General features: G+C 54.5%; 1 protein-coding gene across 2 annotated transcripts; it reads right to left on the bottom strand.

The window, feature by feature from the left end:
- Positions 1 to 5,414: 5,414 nt before the first annotated feature.
- CHST12 (carbohydrate sulfotransferase 12) lies at positions 5,415 to 26,230 on the bottom strand. 2 transcript variants are annotated; one of them, XM_043559552.1, is made up of 2 exons: positions 26,135 to 26,230; positions 5,415 to 7,104 (listed from the first exon to the last, which is right to left on the bottom strand). In XM_043559552.1, exon 2 carries the CDS (start codon positions 7,019 to 7,021, stop codon positions 5,777 to 5,779), a length of 1,245 nt encoding a protein of 414 aa, XP_043415487.1. In that variant the 5' UTR covers positions 7,022 to 7,104; positions 26,135 to 26,230; the 3' UTR covers positions 5,415 to 5,776. The 2 variants fall into 2 exon arrangements, with proteins under 2 accessions (XP_043415487.1, XP_043415488.1); XM_043559553.1 differs by having other exon boundaries at positions 26,150 to 26,219.
- Positions 26,231 to 26,376: the final 146 nt, after the last annotated feature.

The raw sequence follows: 26,376 nt of genomic DNA, 5'->3' as shown, positions 1-26,376 counted from the left end.
TGACGGAACGCCTTTAACCCTGCGTTCTGATGCCCGTTGGTGATGAAGTGGCATAGCAGTCACATCCTGGACATTCCATACACAGATCCGGCTCAAAGGAGCGTAAGCCAGTGGACGCGCGTCGGCCCCGCACCTACCAACGGCAGGTGGACCGTGCTGTGCACGTCTAGCCCTCACGGCATGGCCTCTGTCTCCGTGGGGCTCTGCTGGCGGAACTGCTCCCGCCCCACCAGCCTGGCCGAGCCCCTTCCCGAAGGTTTCCTGCCGCAGGCCCTGGGTCTGATGCGTCCAGCTGGGGTGTGAGGGCTGCCTCTATCCAGCACGCGGCTGCCGGGCCAGAGCTCAGGTGTGGGGTGGGGACTGCCCCGCTCGACTCTCTCAGGCTAAGGAAGCCCGGAGGCAGGCTCTTTAGCCGGGAGGAATGCGCGTCGGCAAAAAACAACACGCGTCTACCCCGCTGTCACGTATCTGAACCTGTTTACATCATCTATGCTGTCCAAGTTTTACGGGTGGGCAGGAAAGGACGTATGGCATATAAAGAAATGGCAGGAATTATCACTGGAGAATGTGCTTGGGTGAGCACACCCCCGCTCCCCGGGTCTGCATGGTATCTGTGAACTTGCTCTCTCAGGGCGGAGCCCCCAAGGAGAACAGACCAAGGCGCCCGCCGGGACCATCACACCTCGCCCCCCCACCCCCCTCACTCCTAGCAGCAATCCCAACCGAGCGGGGAGAGCACACGCTGAGGAGCAAGTCCAACCAGGAACCGCGCTTCCCTCCCGAGAAGCTGAAGGAGAAGGTTCTGGGGACGTCAGTGTGGCCCCCGGAGTCCTGCACCGGGAAGCCATCGGGTGCTCCGTGTAACACATAGGGCCTCCCGCACAGCTGCTCCAGAGCTAAGACCCCCGAGGGCAGCCGAGGTGGCGACCGGAGCCGCTCTGAAGGGCCTGCTGGGAGGGGGCCCAGTAGGCTTACTGAACGTACAGGCCAGCCATGGGGCTCGGACCCACATGATGGGGGTCCATGAGCTCCTGGCCGTCCGCCAGGACCAGCCCAGCCCGCCTGCATCCCTGACCCGGGTCTCCCGCCCTCTTAGGACGAGGGCTTGGGGAGGGAGAGGGCGGCCTGGCCATTCCATGACTGCAGGCCTCCTCTGCAGGTGGCTGTGGGAGATGAGCACGCATAAGGTAGTCCTGTCCCCTCTGGCAGCAGCCCCGCCCCCTCTGGGAGGAGGTAAGGGGGAGCCATAGCATCTTTCAGGGGGAGGAGAGAACACGGGGAGGGAATAAAGACAAACCGATTCTCTCAAAACAGGGTGTCAGCTAACTTCCTCAGGAACAGTGCAAGCCGCACAGACAACACAAGGCTTAGAAAGTGCCAGAAGTCAGAAACAGTGAGGTGTGCGCCCACTCAGGGCCAGTCACAGAACCTCCACAAACCGTGATCACCTTACGAACAGCTGGAGAGGGTGATGGCAGCCACCCTGGCTGGTTCAGAATGAGGCTCCGTGGCACCACCCCTTCATTCGCTCACTCACTCCACAGACAGGTACCGTGTGCCCACAGTGCGCGGGCCCTGCCCCAGGCACAGATGCTTGGGCAGAACGCACCGTAACAGGAGCCATCACCGTCCACACCTGAGTGCAGGGACTTGGCTGCGCTAATAGCAAAATAAGCAATATAAGACCCCCTATGGTACATTAAAAACCATAGGTGGGTCCTCTGCATCAAAGCATGGCAACACATATCATTTTTAGAGGAACGAGGGCTGACAGTGTCTCTCTCTGTCATAAATACACACACACGTGCCTCAGCGTTGGGTCTGTCCCACATCCCTCTCCCCGACGGTCAACAGGCACAGTGGCCTGGTGGCCGTGCTGGGCGCTCAGTGCCAACACACAAGAAGATTCTGTACCGTAGACTGTGGTGTCATTAGGACTGCAGGCAAATGTTTTGGCAACGGTTAGAGGTCAAAGGTAAGCAGAGTTGAATCGGGTTTATGGAATCGTTTGGCTAAATTATCTATCTGAACAGTATCAATAAAAATTTTTTCTTTTTATTTTTCTTTTAGAGAGAGGGGGCAGGAGCGTGTGAGCAGGGGAGAGAGGCAGAGAAAGAGAATCCCAAGCAGGCTCCACACCCAGAGCAGAGTCCAACACGGGGCTCCCCCCCACGAGCCATGAGATCACGATCTGAGCCGAAATCAAGAGTTGGATGCTCAACCGACTGAGCCACCCAGGCACCCCAATGTAAAAATTCTGGGGGCACAAAAATATGGAGCCAAATTTCTTCACAGGATGCTATTCTGTGGGCCAGGGAAACAGAAAGAGTAAGAGTCACCCCAGAAAGGACGAGGGGGGCCCCCTCTTGCTGCAGCCTCTGGAAGGCAGAGGTGGACGGCCGAGGGGGACCTTCTCTGCCACCGTCCCTCGGGCCCCAGGGGCCGCACAGGGATCTGGACGGGTGTACGGATGTCGCTGCAATCTGCTCCAATGGTCCCCGGGCCTCGATGTCCCTGCAAACATGCCCCCGCTACCCACAGAAACAGACCTACAGGGTGATTATTCTTGGCAGAACCAAAAACAAGGAAATGGAGATGTGACCCTGCCCGTAATGAGCCCACCAGTCAGTGAGTTGTGACATGTGTCTGAACATTCTCGAAATAAACACATCTCAGTGAGAAACTACCCAGAGAGGCAGATGCCAAGCGCCATGATGATGGCGGCTAAAGAGGTATTTCAGAACTGTTACGTTACTTATTTAAAAAATTTTTTAAGTTTATTTATCTTGAGAGAGACAGACAGACAGACCCGAGAGGGGGAAGGCAGAGGGAGAGAGAGAAAGAATCCCAAGCAGGCTCCACATTGTCAGCACAGAGCCGGACGTGGGGCTTGAACCCGCGGACCGCGAGATCATGACCTGAGCCAAAGTCAAGAGTTGGACACTTGATCGACTGAGCCCCCAGATGCCCCAAACTGTTGTTATTTAAATGCTGTGGCTTGTTTTGATGAATATCCATTATTCAAAATTACAGCACGTGACTGAAATCCACAGCGTACTCCATACATGTAAAGGAGATCTGAAACCATCCAAACACTGGCTTGTTTTCCCAGGACATCCTCCAGCTTGCCTCCAACACCAGGAAACATGATCTGCAAAACAATGGTCCTGATGGAGCCTGCAGGTGTCTGCACACTGGCTCAGTTTATAAAAAGCCGCCAGGTCAGATGTGACTCAGTAATCCCTCTTCTGGGTATTTACCCAGAAGAACTGAAAACAGTGACTCAAACAGATATTTGCACACCCATGTTCATGGCAACGTTATTCGCAGCAGCTCGGAGGCGGGAGCGACTCACGTGTCCACGGATGGGTGACGGATAAATACGATGTGGCACATCCACACCGTGGGACGGTGTGGGACGTAACGAGGAGGGACGCGCTGGCACCTGCTACCACACGCGTGGACCTCGAGGACGTGATGCTGAGCCGGGTACGAAAGCACAAGTACGTGTGACCCCACCTCTGTGAGGTCATTGGAGTTGTCCCGCACAAAGACGCAGGGGGCCGGCGGTGGGGCTGGGGCTGGGGCTCTCACTCTGGGAAGATGAAAACGTCTCGCAGATGGATGGCAGCGATGGCTGCACCACAACGCGCTTACCGCCCCTGAAATGGACACAAAACCGCTAAGATGATAAATTGTATGTGTCTTTGACCACGATTAAAAAACCGGTGTGTGGCGGGGGGAAGCTGCCAGGTCAGAAGAAAGGTCCTCGTTAAGCTCTCCTGATTCCTTCCTGCTCGTCCCTCGTCACACGTGGGAATATCAGCAGCAGGCTGGCTTGGGGGGGCCGCCCGTCCCGTGGGGCGTCGGAAGGAGCCTCTTCCCAATACCCTCCCTCGAGTCACCTGGGCGCCTCCTGTCTCCCCGTCACCCCATCATCCCTGGGCGAGGCCCCCGCTGCCTGCTGACCGGCCTCCCGGCACCCTCCCCTCTCGGCCCGACACCACCTGGCCCCAAAGCATCCAAATCCCTCCACCCAGAAACCTCCACGGCTCGTTGCTGCCTAAGTGAAATCTCAACTGGGCCTGACAGTCAAGGCCGCCAGACTCTATGCCCACAACCCGTCCACATCCCACAACCCGGGCTCCAGATCCCAGCCCTGCCTCGTCTCTGCTACACAGCATCCTCACTAAAGAAAAGGACAGGAAGAGCACGGTGGCTTCCGAGAGGACATGAAATGACACAAGAAATGTGTCACAGTAGTTAGTACCTGCCATCTGTGGACACGCCCTGCACTTCTGCTGATGTCACTGCTCGGCCACCTAGCCTGCCCCGCCCTTCAGGCCGTGCTCAACCACCACCTCCCTCAGGAAGCCCGCCTTCACATCACCAGATGCCTTGTCCTGAAGGCACTCAGCCCACTGGCCTGGGATGGGGGTCCCCACTCTCGTCTCTACCACAGGATCACAAGGCTCCCCGAAGGCAGAGCCACCCTGAAGCCCAGCGCTCTCGGTGTCACGGGTGACTACTGAGCAAACGGGTGTCCCAGGAGATCCCCACCGTGGTGCCTGACGGCTCTTCAGTTACTCTACAGCCGGACTCCCAAGTTCGAGTATCTCTGCTGCTGACCGTTTCATAAAAAGAGGAGCAGGTGGCTTGTCGCACGGCGGAGCCCCGAGTCTGGGAGGTGAGCGCGCGGAGGCCACGTGCTCAGACGAGCCCCCGGGGCCATCTGGAAACCAGGAACAGCAAGGACACTGCGCACCAAGGAGGGCTGGGGGCAGGCCTCCTGAGTGCACTGCCGGCTCCCGGGGACCAAATGCTACACATCAAGGACACAAGGTCAAACGTGAGTCCCACACACCACGGGGTGACCGCAAATTTCTCACCAACTACAGGGTCGTGGCCAAAACTGCAAATAAACCTGAACCAGGAGCCTTCCCGGACTAGCCAACAGGACACCTTTCCCAAGTCGGGGCCACCGAGCGAGAGGATCCCAGGGTCAGTCACGCCCGCGAGGGAGAAGGTCACCGCATCTGTCGCCCAAGCCTCACCTTGCTGACGTCAGGAATCGATTCTCGGGACAGACTCCTCACAGCACCCCTGTCGCAGCAAATCCTTACGGCCAGGATTTATACACTCACAGGAACAGCTGGAGTGACCACCCTGCTCCGTGACCGCGGCCGGGAAGGGTGGTCGCAAACAGAACACCCTTCCTGACTGCCTTCCCTTTCCAGAAATAACACACGGCAAGGGCGCTCTCGCTTGAGGAGATCTGTCTGCTACCCTTTTATAAACACGAGGGAGGCCTGATTTCAAGTGCAGGGTCCTGCTTTTTGTGGAGGATGACCACGAAAATCCCCGTCCTCTACCCGAGTTTCACGCTCTGCCAGAATAACCACGAGAGCAGGCGCAAGAAGCAGGTGTAACATTTACTCCATCCTTTCTTTCTGCACTTTTCATATTAAATATCTCAAATATATTAATCTTAGAAAACAATATTAACACAGTACTCAACGAATATAGGCAGTGGAGTAAACGGTACGTCTAGATTGCAAAATCGTAGGTTATTTAAAAAACTGGAGTGTGGGGACGGTCTCCAGCCTCCTCGTTGACGGGAGCGCTGGGGAACCCTGCCGTGTCGGGCCGGCAGGGAAACGGGGCCGTGAAAAAATCCACGCGGGAGCCCATCGCTCCTCCCGCAGGAAGACGGCCGTGGGACGGCAGATGACGTGAGCCCGGTTGGTTCCGGCGTTCGGGACTGTCCCCGCCGCCCTCAGTCTCTGAGCAGGTTTTCGGGCTTCGGGTAGCCGAACAGGACGAAATCGGCCTCGTAGAGTTTGTACAGCTGCTGCCTCCAGGCCAGGGGGATGGGGGCGAACCAGCCCTCCTCCCAGCTGCTGGCGGTCCTGTTCCGGTAACTCGGGGGGAAGTGCAGGAGCTTGTCCACCTTGAGAAGCCGCAGCAGCTGGGCGGCGTCCTGGTCCAGCGTCTCCAGCTTGCCCACAAAGTCGTAGTCGATCTGGCAGGGGTGGCAGAGCCGGTGCACCTGCCTCCAGTGCTCGTTGAAGGGCGCCAGCTTCTCGGTGCGCGGGTCCAGCAGGTACTGGATGAAGTTGGCGAAGGACACCTTGAGGCCCGCGCTGAAGGCCTCGCTGACGGAGGAGGGCAGGCCGGTGCGGTTGGCGTACATGGTGAGCATGGGCACGGCGAACTTGCGGTAGAACTCCTCGTTCTCCAGCTGGAACTTGCTGCGGAAGGCGGAGATGAGGCGCACGAAGGGGTCCCGCACGAACAGGAACTTGGTGTACTTCTTGAGCTTGATCTTCATGAGGTGGCGGGAGAACTTGCCGTAGCGGCGCCAGAACTTGTTGAAGGTCAGGTGGGTGCTGGAGTTGTGGACGTACTCCCGCGGGATGTCCAGCGGGTCGCGGTAGGGGGCGCCCCGGTCCAGGAGGCTCTCGCTCAGCACGATCATGACGCGTTTCCAGTTGGTGCAGGCCACCTTGGGCACGTAGCAGTAGATGACGCCGTGGCGGTCGTCCACGATCAGGTGGTTCAGCTCGTAGTTGGGGATGTCGTCGAACGAGCGCTCCTTGGTGGGGAACACAAAGCTGGCGTTGGCGCAGAGCCCCCGGAGCACGCTCCTCCGCTCCGCCTGCCGCCCGCCGGGGTCCGGGCCCTGCTGGGCGTCGCGGGCGGACCAGTCGTAGCCCCGCACGCTCTCCTCCGCGTTGCTCAGCACGGGCCTGCCCGAGGCCTGCACCGAGGGCTGCTCCGTCCTTCGACCGGAGGGGGCGCTCTGCTTCAGGCCGCCGCTCAGCAGCTTCTGCAAAAACGCGTCCACGTCGGCCGTGAACTCCTTCTCTGCCCCCTGCGCGGGGGTGGGGCGCGGCCTGGGGAAGGAAGTGTGCAGGTAGAAGTGGGCCGTGCCCACGTTGTCCCAGTACACAATGATCAGGAGGACCATGAACACGGACCCCAAGACCAGCCACAGGCGGAAGAGCCGGGTTTTGGTCATTCTGTTTGCGGACGGGCCGCGGGCCCTCTCACCCGGGAGCTTTCACGGCAGCTTCATGGAGGAGGGGCGCTGCTCTCGGGACCCTGGAAAGGCAACACAGAGCCACATTAAAGACCGCGTCCAGATAAGGTGCCCTCCTGGAGCCTCAGGTTCCGGCGCACGGTGCTTGCCTCGCAGTCAGGGTCCCCGTCCCCCGGCTCCCACCCCATTCTCCACGGCTCAGGCTTTGTGGGGCTGCCTGCCGGACTTCAGCTCCTCCGTGTAATACAACCAGCGCTGCTTTGAGGCGCCCGGGACGGGTGCGGCTGATGAGGTCGCTGGACATCCTTTATCACGGAACTGAAAACAGGGGGCTAAGAGACCAGGCTCGGGCGGGAACACAGACCCTCCTGAGCGGGAGGTGCCGAGGAGGAAGGAGAGGAGGGCAGTGAAACACACACACAAGAAGGTTAAGGTTTAATGCATCCTACAATTTGTAATAATGTTAAAGGCGCCCCCCGTGTACACTTAATCCTAAGAAACATGTCAGAGGCAGGCTCGTGTGTGTGGCCAACGCGTGCTGGGCCCTGGGCACCGTGTCTGCCCCTCTGTGTGGAAAGGGTAGGGCACACTCGAGGTCTCTGGGGACAGAGGGAGGGTGCAGCAGGCAGATGAAAGCGGGCCCGTGTGAGAGCTCTCCAGGCCCTGAGAGCCTGTCCGCGTCCCCGCGGGAACCAGACAGCAGCGGAGCCACGGCCGCGGCAAGAGGGTGGAGGGAGGGCAGGTGCAGGGGGGAAGCTGTGAGTGTCAGCAGGTGCTGGGGCCTCACCCCCGGGTCGAGCAGCATGCCACCGGCCTGGGGGCAGGCCGCCACCCCTGCGTCGGGGAGGGCTCTGCAGGCTGGACGAGGGATTCGTGCTTCCCTTACAACTTCCACTAAGGCTGTCGTCGACCGCGGTCAAGGTCAATCCCCAAAATGCCAGGGGACCCCTTCCTGGGGCCAGTCCTGTTTGACAGCCGTTCTGAGCAGCAACCCTGTCCCAGGCAGCACAGGGAAGAAGAGGCAGTGTCTGAAAAGTGCCGGGATAAAGGGGGCTGGGGAAGTTGCAGGGGCCACATTCACCTCTCTCTTGCCTGTATTTTGAACCAGGACCATCTTACATAAAAAACAAATTATCCTACCAGGTTCAGTAAGCGTGACCTGAGAGTCTGAGGTTTCTGGAAAAGTTCAAGATCTGTACCCCTTTCTCCTGGCATTCACCTCCTGTCTGCAGTACCCCTAGACAGGCACACGTCTTAACCCACTTAAGACTAAGTGGGGTCCTTGCCTCTCCTGTGGCTTCTGCTGGCCGTCAGGCCTCTTCCCCAATAGCACCTGCGAGAGGGGAGTGGGGGCTGCTGAGGCCGGAGGAGAGATTTGCAGCGGGGGCTCAAGTATCTGGAGGGCAGTCGCCTGGGAGAGGGGACAGGCTTATCCCGTGTGGCTTCAGAGGACAGAACTCAGACTCTGGGTCTGGCCTAACGAGAGAATGAGTACACTCCTCTAAAGTGGCCCAAACCCAGAAGGAGCCATTTTTAAGACACACCGGGAGCTCTGCCAGTGGGGGCACCGGGGCAGACACAGACACAGCGCGTCCTGGGGGCATTCCGGGAGGGTCTCCCATCGCGCATGCTCTGGGACTTCTCAGTTTCTGAACCTCTCCGAGTCTGTACCTCTTGCACGTGTTCGACCGTGTGCCTGGTACCTGGTACCTGATGCAGTTTCATTAAATGAATCTAAAACTTCATGAGGCCAAGGTCTAGAAGCAATCTCCACCCACCTATGCAGCCTTGTTTATACTCAGTTCATTTTGGGTTTTTGTTGTTTTAAATGTTTATTTATTTTGAGAGAGAGGCAGAAAGAGTGCCTGAGCAGGAGAGGGACACACACACACACACACACACACACACACACAGAGAGAGAAAATCCCAAGCAGGCTCCGCACTGTCAGCACCAAGCCCAACGTGGGGCTTGATCCTACGAACCATAAGATCATGATCTGAGCTGAAATCAAGAGTTGGACGTTTAACTGGCTGATCCCCCCGCCCCTCCCGGTGCCCCTATGTTGTGTGTTTGATGGAGAAAGTGCTACGTGTTCACAGTACAAAGGGCTGTATGGGCTGACACAGGAAAGGTGCCGACACAAGCAGGTGACAGAAAAGAATGTGCTGGTCACAGTCACCCTCGCCAGTCCTTCCTGGGCCCCGGTGATCTCAGCGCACCCCCACAGAAAAGGAAACCCAGCCGGGGGCGCCGAGAACCCGGCTGACCACTACTCTGCCACGGGCCGGGGCAGTGCGCGCCTTCGGGATTTATCACACCTTGTGGAAGTGATAAGTGTGTCACAAAATGAAGAAAACCATCAGGATTAGAGGCCTGTGTCTCTCACCCAGCTTCCCCTGAGGGCATCACGGGTGTGCGGGGAATAACAACAGCTATGTGACAACAGTTTAAAGCTCTTTTCGTGGTGACCGTCACACGATGTCACAGCCTGTTTTCAAAATTAGATCATAAGTACCACGCCATTAAAGTTTTCGAGACCGTCCCTTCTCGGGGATGTACAAGGGTGAACAGTTTCTAGAGATGGAAAGTGAAACCATATCCAAAAAGAGGAAAGGAAAAGTTTTCCCGAAGGCTGAGAGCAAAGGGACAGAGTAACTGCGAGTGTCACCTGACGCGAGAGCTCGGCTTCCAATTTTAAGAATGAGACTCATGCACACGGTGGGGATGATGCCGAGTCAGAGTCCCGTCCGCGGGCACAGGCACCAGCCACAGATCAAGGACCGGGCCGTCATTCGTGGGCTCAGAATGCTAAGAACCAGCTAAGTCTGGTTATGATAAATAACGTATAAATAAACACCTCTGCTTAGTTTTCAGGCAAGACGTAGTATATGCATGTTAGCAAATGCCAGGGCCTATGGCGTTCTGTAAAGACGGATGCTCGTGACTAACAATTTAGTAAGACTTCGCTTTAATTTCGAGGAAAAGAGACGGTTGAATACCCGGGGGAGAAAAACGACACACAGAGATAACGCGTCCTCTATCACAGTTGCCTTTTCCGGAGCCGTCACCACGGGCCAGGCACCGGGAGGAGCGTGTCACGCGCACATGCTCCTTCAAGCCTCTGCACGCGGCCTCAGGGAGGCACAGCCCTCTCACGGCTGAGGAACCCGAGGCCCCGAATGCAAGCCTCACTCCACAGGTCAAGCCCACACACACTCCCGCTCCCTCAGCTTTGTTACCGTTAGATGTACTCGGTCTTCCAAACGGCTTGTGTAGCTCACGCACGAGGACGTGCACGTCCTTAAGACGTACCACTTGGTGAGTTTGGACGCATGCACCCGTGACACGCTCACCACGGTCAGAGAGGGAACATCTCCATCGACCCCCCAAAGCGTATTCAGGCCCGTTCTAATCCCTCTCCCCGGCTCATCCCTCCCCTCCTGCAGCTGATCTGGCTTCCGTCACTATAAATCAGCTCGCGTTTTCTGGAGCGTCATATCGATGGAACCACACGGCATGTACTTTGAGACTCGTCCGTGTGGTCGCGTACGTCGACACCTCCTTCTTTTCCGTGACCTCGGGGCATTCCACGGTAGAAAGCGTTTACACGGGAGTCATGGTAGGACACACGCGCCTGACACCCGCCCTGTATTTTCCCATCTCTCCCAGGGACTGAAGTCACACGGGCAAGTTTCCTCCTACTCAAAGTTCAATCTGGTGAACAGAAGGGGCTTAGAAGGATCACGCTTCCTTGGAAGTTCAGATGCTGACCCGCGTGTCTGTGTCACAAACGGGCGAGGGTTCCCTGGCTTTTCCGACCCAAGAGACGCAGAGGCACCGGGCCTGGAGGCGAAGGGCACCGAACGGAGCACTGGTCATGGCTTCAAGGGCCGTGGTCAGGCTGGAACTAGCCCCAAATGCTCCCAGTGGGAACCGAGGCACCTGACGTTTCTTTCTTACCTGTGCGCGATATGGTTCTCTAAGCTTTTAGCACCAGGCGCTACAATCTTTGACTCTTATAGTACATTTAACATCTAAGGCTTTGTTCTTAGTCCACAGATAACCTCCTGAGGACGACCAGGCACCACCAAGCACTGCAGCCGAGCACCAGGACCCCGTCCAGGTACGTACCTGCCCCCGCCGGGCCCGGGGCCAGCAGCAGGCCACGCGGCGACCTCCACGGCGCTTTCCTCGTGGGTGCAGAGAATCTACCGCTTATGCTGTAAACAGCGAGTCAACTAACTTACTCGTAATGAGACCCGTAACTTACACCACACCACGCACCCTCGACCACTCGGTGTGAACGGCACGGCCCCTCCCCGTGGCAGACGGCAGGGAGAGCTCCCAGGCGGGCAGCCGGCCACCGGGTAAGCACACGGGACTCCACACGGGAAGGGCCACCGTGACCGCCACCCGACACAAGACAGAGTCCGCACATATCCCGGGACAGCGCGCGAGCGTCTGGGTGACTCTGACTCCCCTCTTCACGGCTTTCGTGTTTACGGTGTTTTTGTTTACACTGAGCATTGACTGGTTTTCACTGTCAGAAAAAAACATTTTCCCTTTTAGAAAAGATACACGGCGGGGTGCCCGGCTGCCTCAGTCTGTTAAGCATCTGACTTCAGTTCGGGTCATGATCTCACGGTTTGTGAGTTCGAGCCCCACGTCCGGCTGTCTGGTGCCAGTGCAGAGTCTGCTTCAGATCTGCTGTCTCCCCCTCTCTCTCTGCCCTTCTCCCTCTCGCTGTCTCTCAAAAATAAACATTTAAAAGAAAAAAGGAAAGAAAAGATACACGGCAATACAAAATTAAGGCATTAACAACAAAAGAAAAAATAGACAAAAATGGACTTCATGCAACTTAGCAACTTTTGGGCATCAAAAGGCACTGCCCACAGGGAAGATTCCTGCAGAATGGGACAAAATTTTTTCAAATCGTGTATCTGATAAGGGGTTAATATCCAGAATAAATGGAGAACTCGTTAAACTCAAAGGAAAAAACAAATCAAACAACCAATTAAAGAATGGGCAAAAAATATGGACATTTCTCTGAAACCATACAAATGGGCCATGAGTACACAAAAAGATACTCAACATCACTCATCATCAGGGAAATGCAAATCAAGACCACGACGACACAGCAGCTCACATCCATCAAAAACCCCAATCAAAAAATAGGGGAGCCTGGAGGGCTCAGTCGATGCAGCATGCAGCTCTCGACCTTGGGGTTGTGAGTTCTAGCCTCACGTAGGGGACGAATATCACTTTAAAAAAAATAGTAAAATCGGTTCACCTGGGTCGCTCAGTGGGTTAAGCGTCCAACTCTTGATCTCATCTCAGGTCACGATGCCAGGGTCATGGGATGGAACCCCGCAACAGGCCCAGTGCTGGGTATGGAGCCTGCTTGAGATTCTCTCTCTCTCTCTCTCTCTCTCTCATAAATAATAAAGAAATAAATATCTTAAAATGAAAACAAAACCAATAGATGAGTGTTGGAGAGGATGGGGAGAAATTGGAACCCTCGTGCACTGCTAACGGGAATGTAAAATGTTGCGGCCCCTGTGGAAAACAGGACGGAGGCTCCTCAAAACATTAACAATAAGGGCGCCTGGGTGGTTCAGTCGGTTGAGCGTCCAACTTCGGCTCAGGTCATGATCTCACGGTTTGTGGATACGAGCCCCACGTGGGGCTCTGTGCCGACAGCTCGGAGCCTGGAGCCTGCTTCGGACTCTGTGTCTCCCTCTCTGCCCCTCCCCTGCTTGTGCTCTCTGTCTCTCAAAGGTAAATAAACATGAAAAAACATTAACAACAGAATTATCATGTGATCCAACAATGCCACTTCTGGGTCTGTATTCAAAAGAACTGAGAGCAGGGTCTCCAAGAGATATTTGTACAGCCAGCCCCACTCACAGCAGCATTATTCACAACAGCCGAATAATGGGTGTGGAAGCCACCCAGGCGTGCGGTGAAGAGTGAGGACATAAGAAAACATGGCACGCACATGACAAGTGTCACTCAGCCTTTCCGAGGGAAGACATGCCGGCACCTGCGACAACGTGGACGAACCTACAGGAAGGACACGATGCTCGGTGACATCAGGCAGCCACAAAGGACAAACGCTGTACGACTGCACTTCTGTGAGGTCCCCAGAGGAGCTGAATCCATAGAGAGAGAGAGCAGACTGGAGGTTACCAGGTGCTGGGCAGGGAGGGCAAAGGGGTGTTAGTATTTACCGGAGGCAGATGTATTCCGTTTGGGAAGATGGAATGAATTCTAGAGACGGAGGGTGGTGATGGTTGCGTGACAATGTGAATGTGTTCAATGCCACTGAACTGTACCCTGAAAAATGTGAAGACGACAAATGTTACGTGCATTTTACCACAATTTAAAAAAATGGCAAAGAAAAGAATGAATCAGAGCTCGAACAGCAGACTTGGAAGAATTTACAGGAGGTGTCATTGAATAAATAAAGCAAAATGCAGGGCAATGTGTAAAAAACAAATACGTGAGTAAAAATAAATAAAATTTTTTAAAAAAGCAAGGCCTTAAATGTGGGCGAGAACTGCAACAAAGGCCATAAACTTAGAGCTGGCCGCTGGAGCTACACCTTCATCTCACAAGTCTGCACAAAAGTTCAACGGGTCGACCTTACTGCAATTAGTTCACTAGACAAATGTTCAAGTTTGAAACGTGTACAATGAGAGGGTGGACGAATGACAACAAGACAGGTCCTCCCTTTGGGTCGCCAAACCCCGTGTGCCTGCGTCCTGGGAGCGTCGCCTCACCCTGGAGCCCTGCCACGGAACCAGACCTGCCCGGGCCACAGCCCCATCCAGGCTTTTCCAAGTTGAGGTGATAAGCACGTCGACACCAGGCCGAGGCAGCGTTTACCGATGAGGCTGAGGCCACGGTCCATTTTTAACATCAAGGAGCAAGGGCAGTCCTTTGTGTGGTCATTTCTAACCTCAAACAAGCCACATAAAGGGCGGTTGTGGAGAGCGGGCGGGCGGAGCCTATCAAAGGGCCCGTGGGAGCAGTCCCAAGAAAGGAACGGGCTGTGGCTCCTGCCAGGCACGCACGATCGCCAGTTCACAGCTTCTCAGAGGCGCGACGAGAACGAGAAGGCCCAAGATAAGACGACTACCAGACAGCATCGCCCACAAGTCTTACTGTTAAAAGGGATGGGAGCATCCGAATTTCTGGGTGACACTTTGCTGCCTTCACGATGCAACAGCGAGTCCTGCAACAACACTGACCTCAAACGTGATATTCGTTCAAAAAACGAGGGCATTATTTCCAAACGTGAATCTCCAATTATTTCAAAAAAGCAGTCAACAAAAAGGGTTACAGCTTTGGAAGAAGCTGTAAGAAGCCAAGAGGCGTCGCTGAGGAAATGACTGACAATCATCCTGGCTCCTGCCTCCAGCGAGAGAACGGCCAGCAAAGTCTTGTCCCAAAACTTCGCCTTCGGGGCCCAGGTCTCTGCAAGGGCTTTGTCAAGTGTCCTGTGGACGCCACTGATAAGACAATTCAGTTTTAGGTTAGGTTTAGACCAAAAACACGGAGGGTGGCTGTGCAGAGTGGTTTCTCAGCTCGGGGTGGGGTTGCTGAACGTTCCTTTTCACACGCAGGGTGCGGCAGCGTAAGCCCGGAGAGCCCGCGCCCCACCAGAGGCTGCTGGTCCCCAGGAGCCTTCACACCCATGGCGGGCAAAACTCGAGGAAGGCCGGGCTCCCTCCCGCCTTCCCTACAAGTGCGGGCCACACGGCCAGACCCACGTGAGGACCCTTGTAGGGGCACTGCCCACACTTCCAGAGCACAACCGATGACCACCGTATGAAAAGGTCGCCAGGTGTGTGCTGGTTAATTCTGTGTCACCCTGGTTGAGCTGCGGGCGGCCCAGATGGTTGGTCACACAGCACTCGGGTGTGTCTGTGAGGGTGTCTGCAGAGGAGACTGACACCTGTTTGACTCAACAGACTGAGTAAGGAAAGTGGGGGGTGGGCCTCGTCCAATGTGCCGAAGGCCTGCACAGAACAAGGCGGTGAAGGAAGAGAGAATTTCTCCTCTGCCCGTCCCTGAGCTGGGACAGCTGTCTCTTGGGGGTCAGGCCTTCAGACTCAGATGGGAACACACCATCAGGACGGCTGGACCTGAGCTTCTCAGCCTCCAGAATCACGTGAGCCAATTCCTAAAAATACATCTCTTTCACACACACACACCCCAGTGCAAATGACAAACCAAGGAAACGTGCTGGGGCTCTCCAGAGAGCAGAGTCCAGAGGGGTGGGTGGGTGGGTGGGTGGGTGTGTGTGTGTGTACACACACCACACGTTACAAAAAGAAGCAATCAGGGGCGCCTGGGTGGCGCAGTCGGTTAAGCGTCCGACTTCAGCCAGGTCACGATCTCGCGGTCCGTGAGTTTGAGCCCCGCGTCAGGCTCTGGGCTGATGGCTCGGAGCCTGGAGCCTGTTTCTGATTCTGTGTCTCCCTCTCTCTCTGCCCCTCCCTCGTTCATGCTCTGTCTCTCTCTGTCCCAAAAATAAATAAAAAACGTTGAAAAAAAAAATTAAAAAAAAAGAAGCAATCACATCACCGAGAAGTGAAAGAAACAGATACTAAGTATTTGCTGCAGTGGAAAGGGATGCCGACTGACTGCGGAGTTTCAGCCACCAGTCAATAGAGTATTCCAGGGGGAGGGCAGACGGACTTCCCCCGTCTGGATACCCAGTTGCTCTGGCACCGTTTAAGAGACCTGTCTTTCCTGATTTAATCAGTTTGGCGCCTCTCCTTTTTCTTCTCTTTCTACTCAGGTTTGCTGAGGTCTGACTTACATCAGCAATTATCTGCAGAGTGTGAGGAGTTGCAGCAAAGATACACCACAACTAAGACGCAGAGAATTTCCTCCACTCTCAAAAGTTCCCTCCTTCCCCGGTGCCCACCTCCGGACAGCCGCTTATCTGTGTTCTGTCCTATGGTTCACCTTTCCCAGACCATCACCTACATGAGACCACAGAGGACACAGGCTCTGCACCTAGCAAGACACTTCGAGATGTGTCCAGGTTGTGGCCTGTGTCAGCACGAAGTTCTCTTTGCCTGGCTGAGTAGTGTTCCACTGTGTGGATATACCACTGTTCACCCGTGACCATTTATCTAATGGACTTGTGGGTTAGTTCCTTGTTTTTGACTGCTATGAATAAAGCTGGTTATCAACTTTTTTTGGTATACAGACTAGATTCCTTTTTCACGCTAAGACTTTTTAAAAGTTAGAAAAGTTGGTATTAAAAAAAAAATTAAACAGATTTTTCAGTTCCCAGAAGGTTCTACAACATCAATAAAAGTAGATATGCTATAATAATGCTTAGGGACTCTATTTAAAGACCAATCAAACTGATCATCAAAAATATGATATATAAATCTTAGCTGATCAATGATTTTTCAAATAAAATTTTAAGGGCTCAAGTGATTACAGCAAGGCTGCATACAAAGTTAATATACAGAAGTCAACTACTTTCCCATATATCAGCAATGAACAAGTGGAATTTGAAACTAAAAACACAATTCCAGGGGTGCCTGGGTGGCTCAGTCAGTTAAGCATCCAGCTCTTGACTTGGGGTCAGGTCACAATCTCACAGTACAAGAGTTCGAGGCCCGCATCAGGCTCTGTACGGGCAGTGCAGATTCTCTCTCTTGTGATTCTCTGTCTCAATATCAATAAATAAACTTTAAAAAAAAAAAAACCCAAAACTACAATTCTATCTACATTAGAACTCCCCAAAATATCTAGGTATAAATCTAACAAAATAGGTACAAGATCTGTATGAAGAAAACTGCAAAATCCTGAGGAATGAAATCAAAGAAGAACTCAACATACAGAGAGATATTCCATGTATGTGGACAGAAAGAGTAAATGTTTGTCAAGATATCAGTTCTTTCCAACTTAACCTACAGATTCAATGCAATCTCAGTCAGAATCCCAGGAAGTTACTTTGTTATTATCAACAAGCTGTTTCCAAAATTTCTACAGAGGCAAAAGACCCAGAAAAGGCAACAGGATACTGAAGAAGAACAAAGTTGGAGGACTGAATACGGGACCTCAAGACTTACCATAAAGCCACACTAATCAAGAGGATGTGGTATTGGCAACAGAGAAAAGATCAATGGAAAAGCACAGACAGCCCAGAAATTGACTCCCAAAAATACAGTCAACCGATCTGTAGCAAAGGCAACACAATGGAACAGAGACAGTCCACCTCTTCAACAAACGGCACTGGGACAAGTGGACACCCACATGGAAAGAGGAGTACGTGAAAGAATCCTGACACAGACCTTACTGCCTTCACAAAAATTAACTCCACGTGGATCACAGACCTAGATGTACAACGCGAAACTATAAAACTCCGAGAAGGTCACAGGAGAGGACCTACATGACCTTGGGTGTGGTGATGCCTTTCAGACACAGCACCAAAGACCCGATCCCTGAATGAAATAATTGTCCACACAAAGATGTGTCCAAGAATATTCACTGCTGCTTTATTCAAAACAGCTACAAACTGAAAACAACCCAGAGGTCCACCACCGAGTGAAAGAATAAACAAATCGTGGTGTACTCATTCAGTGGAAAACCACCCAGCCACAGAAGAGAACGTACCACCGGCTCATGAACCAGTACCCGCAACAACATGGGTCAATCTCACAGATATTAAGCTGAACAGCAGAGCCCAGACACAAGTACATACCACATGATTCCACTTACAGGAAGTTCCCGAAAGGTGAAAACAGTGACAGAAATCCCAGAGTACAAAGGAACAGGAGGAAACGTCAGGGGATGGAAATGTTCTATTGTGTTGACCATAGCGGTAGCTCCACAGGTGGACATATCTGTCCGCATTTGTTGAATTGTGCACTTACGAGGTGTGCATTTTGGGGCACCTGGGTGGCTCAGTCGGTTAAGTGTCCGACTTCGGCTCAGGTCATGATCTCACGGTTCGTGGGCTTGAGCCCCACATCGGGCTCTGTGCTGACAGCTGGGAGCCTGGAGCCTGCTTTGGATTCTGTGTCTCCCTCTCTCTCTGCCCCTCCCCTGCTCACGCTCTGTCTCTCAAAAATAAATAAATGTAAAAAAAAAGAGTTGTGCATTTTACTGCATGGAAATTATACGTCAATACACCTGATTTCAAGAAAAAGAATGTTAGCAGTCTTGTTAAGTCAACCTCCAGAAGCTCAAACTTTCTAATGTGAATACCATGAACTAGCTCTTAGTTCACAGGACAGGAACACAGGATGAAAACACTGGCCCCAAGGTCCTATAGACATTTATAGATCAGGAGGAAATGGGGAAGAATCTGGAGGCCAAGGCCAGTCTCTGCTGAGTGGCCCTGGGACATCACCTCAAGTCGGAGCTTCAATTTCTCGCCTATAAAACCAGACCCCCCCCCCCCTGCCAAGGCCATTTTGCTCACCCAGAGTGACCCAGACTATGGAAATGAAAACATGAGCTAAATATATTATAAAATATTAAACCACCCCCTTCAGCCCATACCACTGCACTTATTTATTTTTCCATCTTTATCGGGCCCTCAAATATTTGTATTCCATAAATATACCATGTTATTTATTTTTTATTACTCATACTTTCTACCCATAATTGGTTATCAGCAAAGGAATATCTATGCTTTCAACTGACTTTATAATAATTACAAGAGCTAATATGTTTTCAAAAGTGCTATTGTAAATGCTTAGATACATTAACTTATTTAATCCTCACACTGATTGTGGTTAAACTAGGACAGAACATTGAGGCAACTTGCCCAAGTTTACAAAGCTGGCACCTGTTCAGAGCTGACATTTGAACCCAGGCAACTGAGTTAAGAGCCTACCTTCCTGGGGCGCCAGGGTGGCTCAGTTGGTTAAGCATCTGACTCTTGATTTTGGCTCAGGTCACGATCTCACAGTTCATGGGTTTGTGCCCCACACTGGGCTCTGTGCTGACAGTGCTTGGGATTCTCCCTCCTTCTCTCTCTCTGCCCCTCCTTCACTTGTGTGCACACTCTCTCTCTCACAAAAATAAACTTCAACATAAAACAAAACAGGGGCGCCTGGGTGGCTCAGTCGGTTGAGCGACTGACTTTGGTTCAGGTCATGGTCTCACGGTTTGTGAGTTCAAGCCCCGCGTCAGGCTCTGTGCTGACAGCTCAGAGCCTGGAGCCTGCTTCGGGTTCTGTGTCTCCCTCTCTCTGCCCCTCCCCAACTCATGCTCTGTCTCTCTCTGTCTCAGAAATAAACATTAAAAAAAATTTTTTTAAACAAAACAAAACAGAGCCTACCTTCCCAACCACCACACCCTGCCAGTTTCTGTAGTGCATATTTAATGCAGAATTGGTTGGTTTTTAGCGGACACTCAGATTTCTATTACCTTTATTTCTTCTTGTACCAATAACCAACTTCTGAGCATCAAATCAAACGACATGACCTTCATTAAGAAGTCCAAGAATGGGGACACCTGGCTGGCTCAGGCAGTTAAGCGTCTGACTCCAGTTCAGGTCATGATCTCACAGTTCATGAGTTCAAGCCCCACGCTGGGCTCTCTCCTGTCAGCGGAGAGCCTGCCTTAGATCCTCTATCCTCCTCCCTCTCTGCCCCTCCCTCCCTCACTCTCAAAAATAAACAAACATCAAAAAAAAAGAAGGTCCAAGAATGTTTTCAGTTTTACTTATTATGCTACTGGCAAAAATACCAGAAACTACCCACTCCTTTTCCAGCTTTACAAATACTACATAAAAAGCAATCACTACGGTACCCATCGCTGTAGCCTATAGAAATATGGAAAGCTTCCGTGAGCAGTCTCCACATTTATTCTCTGAGCTGCATCATCTAGCATTGGAAGTGATGCTTGTGCTAGATTAAAGCCCCCGGTGCGAAACAGATGTGCAACCGATGCCACCAGCATCAGGGATTGTTATTATTAGTTTATTTATTTATTTTGAGAGAGCGAGCCAGAGTGGGGGAGGGGCAAAGAGAGAGAATCCCAAGCAGGCTGCACAATGTCAGTGCGGTGCTGACACAGGCCTCGATCCCACAAACCGTGAGGTCATGACCTGAGCCGAAATCAAGTCACCCAACGGACCACGCCACCCAGGCACCCCTAGGGGTTATTTGTTTATAGAATCACTTCGCTGGTGTTCAGTTCACCCTGAAAACTACTTCTGACAGCGGCTCAGATAAAATTAGGAAGAAACGGTCACAGTGATGGACTGGAAGGCTGGTGTGCGTCCCAGAAGACCTGGATGAAAATCGAGCCTGAGCTGCACCCCCCCCCCCCCGCCCCACCCCGGACCTGAGCCCAGGACACAGAGGGCCATGGGCGCACACTGGTCTCCCGGCCCCTGGTCTCTGAGCCCCACCGGTAACTATCTCCAAGAAGACGGGGTATCAGGGCACGCGTACTACACTCCCACGCTAGATTTCAAGTTCTGAGAGGACAGGAATCATCTCTTGTACCTGCTGTATTCCTCACAAGACCCAAAATTGTGCTGCATGGCACTTGACTCTGGAATCCAAATGATCGCTCTCATTTCTCAGAGTTCATTCGAATAAATCATTTCAAGGGAAAATACTGATGGTAAGTTCCACCACAATTAGTTTAAGAACCTGCCTGGAGCTTTACGTCCGAAACCCATCCAGACTCTAACCTCTTCCAGGCTTTCCACCGCCCGCCCCCGCCCCCCACCCCGGTGCAGCCAGCATCAGCTCCCACCCGCAGCACTCCAACTGTCTCCATCCAACCTGCTCTCTGCTCTTGAGCCGCACAACCACTTTCAAGGTGGCAGTCAGGCTCATCCTATCCCAAGTCAGACCACACCACATCTCTGCTCAAACCCCTCCGGTCACTGGAGTCCCATGGCTTCCCACTGCAGTCCCTACAGGCCCTACCTGATGGGATCCCACACCCTCAGCCCTTCCATCGCCCCCCTCACGGCCCTGCCTAGATGCCCCCAGGGGCTCCACCCTGCACGTGCTTCAGGTTCCTGCTCAGAGCTCACCTCACCAGGGAGGCCTCCCGGGTCACTCCCACCCTCCAGACCTGCCTCCTCTCTGTGGCTTGTGTCATCCCCTCCAATATCGCACGTTCTCCGCTTTATGTGTGCATTGCATCATCTCTCTATACTACAATGTAAACTCGAGGAGGCACGTATACAGTAGGTACTCAATAGAGTCATCACGCTAACGAAGACAGCAGATGAACACAATGACCCTGATTTTATAATTCCTGAAACTGGCTGACAGGTAACGAAATAACGGTGTTCCTTGTGCTTTTGAATCTGCTTTAAAACCCCTTATAAAAAGTTAAAAAGAAAAACAAAATAGCTAAAAAAAGCGCCAACACTGCTATGTGACCACAGCCAGGAGACAGGATGCAGAGAACAATGACAAGGATGACAAGGAAATCAGAACAAGTAAACTCTTCCCAGATAAGGAAAAGGGCACAAAACACAGGCAGGACCAGGGCCCCTTCTTCCATTAGAGCCGGAAGCTTAGTGCAACCGTCTCTATGTTTATCAATGTTACTTGCACTCGTTTATGTTAAATGATGAAACCGTTCTAGGGAGCTGATCACAGAAGAGGGCAGCCCCCTGGCCCTTCCGCGTGACCCGCCCCCACCGTGCTCCCTCATTCTTTTCAGCTGAATCTTTGGTGTTAGCTCCGCCTCCGGATAACAGCCTCCTGGGCCGTAAGGGGATCAGCTTTACCTACTGGCTTCCTACTCGGGCAGGTGGGAGGGTAGTTTCCCCAGCCTCCCCCCACCACCTCGCCGCCCCCCCCCCCCCCCGGCCGCCAGGCCCTGCTCATCCCCACACGTTCCCCAGACGGGCACATCGGCATTTCAATTAGAGCAATATTCCACGTTTACACAGATTATCATCCTTGAGCAAAGGCTATTCACAGCTGAGCCTTGCAGTTCACCGTAATTCTTCTTCTTTCCCTGCACAATGGTTTATTTTCCCTGGAACTCGTAAGAGTCTTGTGCTCTCATTCGCTTGTACTCATCCAGCCCCAGCCCTGCCAGCTGTCTTCATCCCCTCTCCAGATGTTGTAGAGGATCAGGCGCCCTGTGGATTTCACCTGCCCCCGCCCCCCAAACTCTCTCCCGGGAGCCGGAGCCGTCTGACGGGGTCAGGCCTGCTCTGCACACCTGCCGCCTCTCTACCTCCTCCGGGAAAGCCCCCTCTCCTCAGGCTCTGTCTAGACTCACCACCTCATCATGGGAGAACATGCCTGTCCGTCACTCCCTTAAAGTACCGACGCAAACTTCGGGGGCGTGTCTGAAAACATCTTTATTCCGCTCTCCTTTGCCTGAGTACAGAGTTCCAGGTGGAAAATGTTTTCCTTTGCAATTCTGAAAGCCATGCTCACCGGCTTTCCACCTTCTGAGGTTGCTGCGGACGGGTCCCCCAAGCACCCTGCTCCGTTTGTGATGCCCTCTTGGTGGCCTGTGTTTACTCTTTTTTCTAGAAGCCAGCACAGTCCTCTGCCCCAGAGCCCTGAAATTTCACAACAGCGGGCCTCGGGGTGGGTGTGCACATCTCTCTCTCCACCCACGCTCTCACTACCCAAATTCTGAAACCCACAGCCTCGGAGGCGTTTCCAAATAAATCCCTTCCTTGTTTCCCAAACTCTCACTCGTTACTGTGGAAACGCGGCAACCCTCACTATGCAAACCCGATCCCTGTGATGCAAGGACCCACCCGGGGAAGGGAAGGGAAGAGACAAGAGAGTGAAGGATACCTGCCTCCCCCTCCACACCGCCCACCCCCAGGGCTGGCCACCTGGATGCCCCTTCCACACAAAGTTTTGGTTCTAGGACGTTCTTCTGCGTCGTGCTGTGGACGGCCCCGTCCTATTTTCTGTTCTTTCTCACTGACGGGGATCATTCAGCTGTCAGCCTCCTGATCGGATCCCTTACCTTCTTCCTTGCTCCAGCTTCCCACCTCTGCTTTTCTGTTCACCTGCCTCAGTTCCTCAACTTCACCTTGCACGCACTCACTGAGCTTTCATTTCTCGCATTGTTTTCTATATCCAAGACTTCGCGTCTTGGTTCTTAGAGCGCTTCCCCCGCCTGTTTTTATGGGGCAGCCTGTTCCTGTCTCTTATCTGCATGTGCACGTCGGTGACAGGCGGCTTTCCCGGTCTCCTTCCCGCACACTCTCCGAGGCCTGCAAGCGTGTTCCTATGCCAGAGGTAGGGCGCCAAGAGAACTTGGAAGCTTTGAACCATGGTGGGGGACGTGATCAATTATGAACTTCATTAGGGGGGGAACCTCTGATGTCACTACTGTTAGGTCCTTTCTCTGGAGCTACTCACACTCCCCAGAGACCCTTCCACCGTCCTGCCCGAAGGGAGCAGTGCCAGCCGGCAGTATTCTGGGAGCCACCGACCCCCTTCGCTGCATCCTCTTGTGCTGTGTATAGCAGGGCACACCCCCGCCCCCCGCCCCCCAACTCTGCTGGGCATTTCCCGTTCCTCTCTGAAATATCCACAAAGTTCTCTAAACAGTTACAGAAACCGCCACCCCGGTTAGCGGCGGGAAGCACCGAGTTGCTGTGTCAGCCGGCGCTGGGCACATCTACTGGCAAGGGGCTGGAGAAGCGGCCGCCCCGGCTGCAGCCACAGACACTCCGAGCAGGTGTGAAACCAACTGCTGGTTTCTGATGAGAAAGAGACAATTAAAGAATCGAAAATAAGAGATAAGCTGTGGTTTCTTAAAATGATAAACCAGCAGCATCTGCTTCAGCAGTATCATTCGGCAGATTCTCCTCCACAAGTGGCACTTGAGCCTCCAGATCTTTCTAGAACAGAATCACCCATCAGCCGTGGTGACACACCTTTTTTCCACCACCTTTCCCTTCCTGGCGAGTGCTCCCCACTCTCTCTCCAAGAGCATGTCTCATCAGGAGGACCCACAAACACCACGAATCCTGCGAGCCTAAAGGTCACACGTGCCGTGACGCCCCCTCCACACCCGCTCCAGCTCTGTCCTTCAAGCACCCACGTGAGAACTCTTGGCTGCTGGGGCATTTTTCCTTTCCCCTTCCCCACACCCCGCGCAGGCCATCACACACACGGTGGGCTCTCCCGTGTCAGTCTCGTGACCAGCCCCCACTCTGGCGACCTCTGTCCTCAAGTCATTCCCCCTACACCTGTACCCAGCCAGTCTCCACCTCCCCGCACCCCGAGACTGTCTTCCACGGTATCGCTGGTGCTGCCTTTCTGAAACACGGATCTATCACCCAAAACCCCGACTGCCCCGCCCCCCTCACCGAAGGTCAGGGTAACAGCCCAAACTCTAGAACGGCATTCAAGGCTCCTCGGTAAGAAACCTCTTTTCAGCCCTAGCTTCCACCCCATTCCTCAATCCCCCTCTCACAATGAATGCAGGGACTTCCTGCCCCCCAAGCACCCCATTCACTTCCCTGTCTCCACACACCCTCCTGCCTCCACCTGGAATGTTCTCTCCAACCTTCACTCGTCCTTCAAGGCCCCCGAAGCCGTTATGTCGTCTCCACCATGGAAAACTCCAAGGCCAGAAAATAAACCTCACCGACCCCCTTTCTTCACGCTCTGCGAATAATCGCCTAGATTCTCTACTGTGAGGTCACGCTGTACGATAATCAGTGTCACCATAACTGCCAGCAGCCAGCCCAACGTGGCATCTTGCAAATGATCAGGGGCTGCAAGTCTGCTGAAATGATGAGGTGGGCCCAGGGCGGGTAACGGGATCGGGACCGCGATCAGTGCCGCGGGCCTGGAAATACCAACTCAAAGTCGGACCAACTACTTTGCCAGAAACGACACACCTTTGCAATTCCATGCAGACGCTCTCCGGATTCACAGCAGAGGCAACGTTCCGGGGTCGGGTCCTAGGCCTGGCTATCACTACTGCGGGGGGCAGGTGCACCTAAGTGTATCAAACCAACTCTCGGTCACCCCGATCTTCCACAACGTGCAGTTGTACCTCGATTTTTACAAAATGCCCTAACATCCCCGTGTCCCCCCTCCTTTTTCACCAGACACCAGCCCTGACTCACACTCCCCACGCCAGATGTTCACGAGAAGGGCGGCAGGGCGGCCGCGGGTGGGGGCAGGCGAGGACCCGCGGAGCCGCTTCCCAGGCGGCCCTCAGCCCGGACCCACACTTCAGGGGCACTACCCTTAAAGATGCGTGTGCAGCGCACACCCCCATTCATGCCGGGCCTCCTGAGTCTCTCCCGAGTCCAAGTAGAAAGTAAATAATTTAATAAATCGCGGACACACTGTGGCTTGTTGTGCTCCGCGCCAGACGGAACCTCGGCTGGAGCCAACCGCCTGCCAGCGATGTCCCGGCGGCCAGGAGCCCAAGCTTTAGATACAAGTCCCTCTGTTAGCGGCCAGTGCGTGGCTTCCTTTCGCTGGAGAGGCACAACTGCTGTTTCCGAACTGGGGATCACTGGAGTGGTCCGCCACCAAGCCCCCCCCCCCCCCACCTCCCAGCGGTCGGCCTGGGGCCCCCGGGGTGGGGGCGCCCAGCGCAGGCCGAGCTGGGGTCCCCGGGAGAGGAGGGCGCCCGGCGCAGGCCGGCCTGGGGTCCCTGGAGTAGGGGGGAGCGTCCGGCGCAGGCCGAGCTGGGGTCCCCGGGAGAGGAGGGCGCCCGGCGCAGCCCGGTCTGGGGTCCCTGGCGGGGCTGCCCAACGCAGACCGGCGGGGGGAGCCCCCGGTCCCCGGTAGGCGCGGCGGTGCGGGGGCTCCGGCTGGCCCGGGGTCCGCGCGCAGGGAGCCTGCGAGGGCCCTCGGAGCACTGCGGCGTGAGGCCCGGCTGCGAGCACCGCCGAGGGCGCGGACCGGGAGCGCGCCTGCGGAGCACCCCACCCGCCGCCGCCCTGCAGCGCGGGGCAACCTGGGGCTCAGAGAGGCTGCGAGCCGGGCCAAGGTCACACAGTGGCCGGCGCGGGGGCTCGGCCCGGGGCCGCGGACCCACCGGATGGGCTGAAGGAGGGAACCAGAACCCGCCCGCCGCCCGCGCCCCGCACGCCGCCCGGCGCCTCGAGCGCCTCAGCTCACCTCACTTCACCTCACCTCGCGTCGCCGCCGCCGCCTCACCACCAGCCGACCCTCCCGAGGCTGTCCCTCCGCCGGCCCCGCCCCCCGGAGCTCGGAGCCCCGCCTTCCGCTCCACGTCTCGCGAGAAGTCGCGGCCCACGGAGGGGCCACGGAGGCCGAGGGGCGCACGCCTTCAACGCGCCTGCGCTCTCCGCACCCCGCCCCCGCCCTCCGCAACGAGTGCTGTGTGGCGCCGTATTTAC

Source organism: Prionailurus bengalensis, chromosome E3, assembly GCF_016509475.1.
Source record: "Prionailurus bengalensis isolate Pbe53 chromosome E3, Fcat_Pben_1.1_paternal_pri, whole genome shotgun sequence".
Taxonomy (NCBI): domain Eukaryota; kingdom Metazoa; phylum Chordata; class Mammalia; order Carnivora; family Felidae; genus Prionailurus; species Prionailurus bengalensis.
This window is presented reverse-complemented; position numbering and strand designations above follow the sequence as displayed.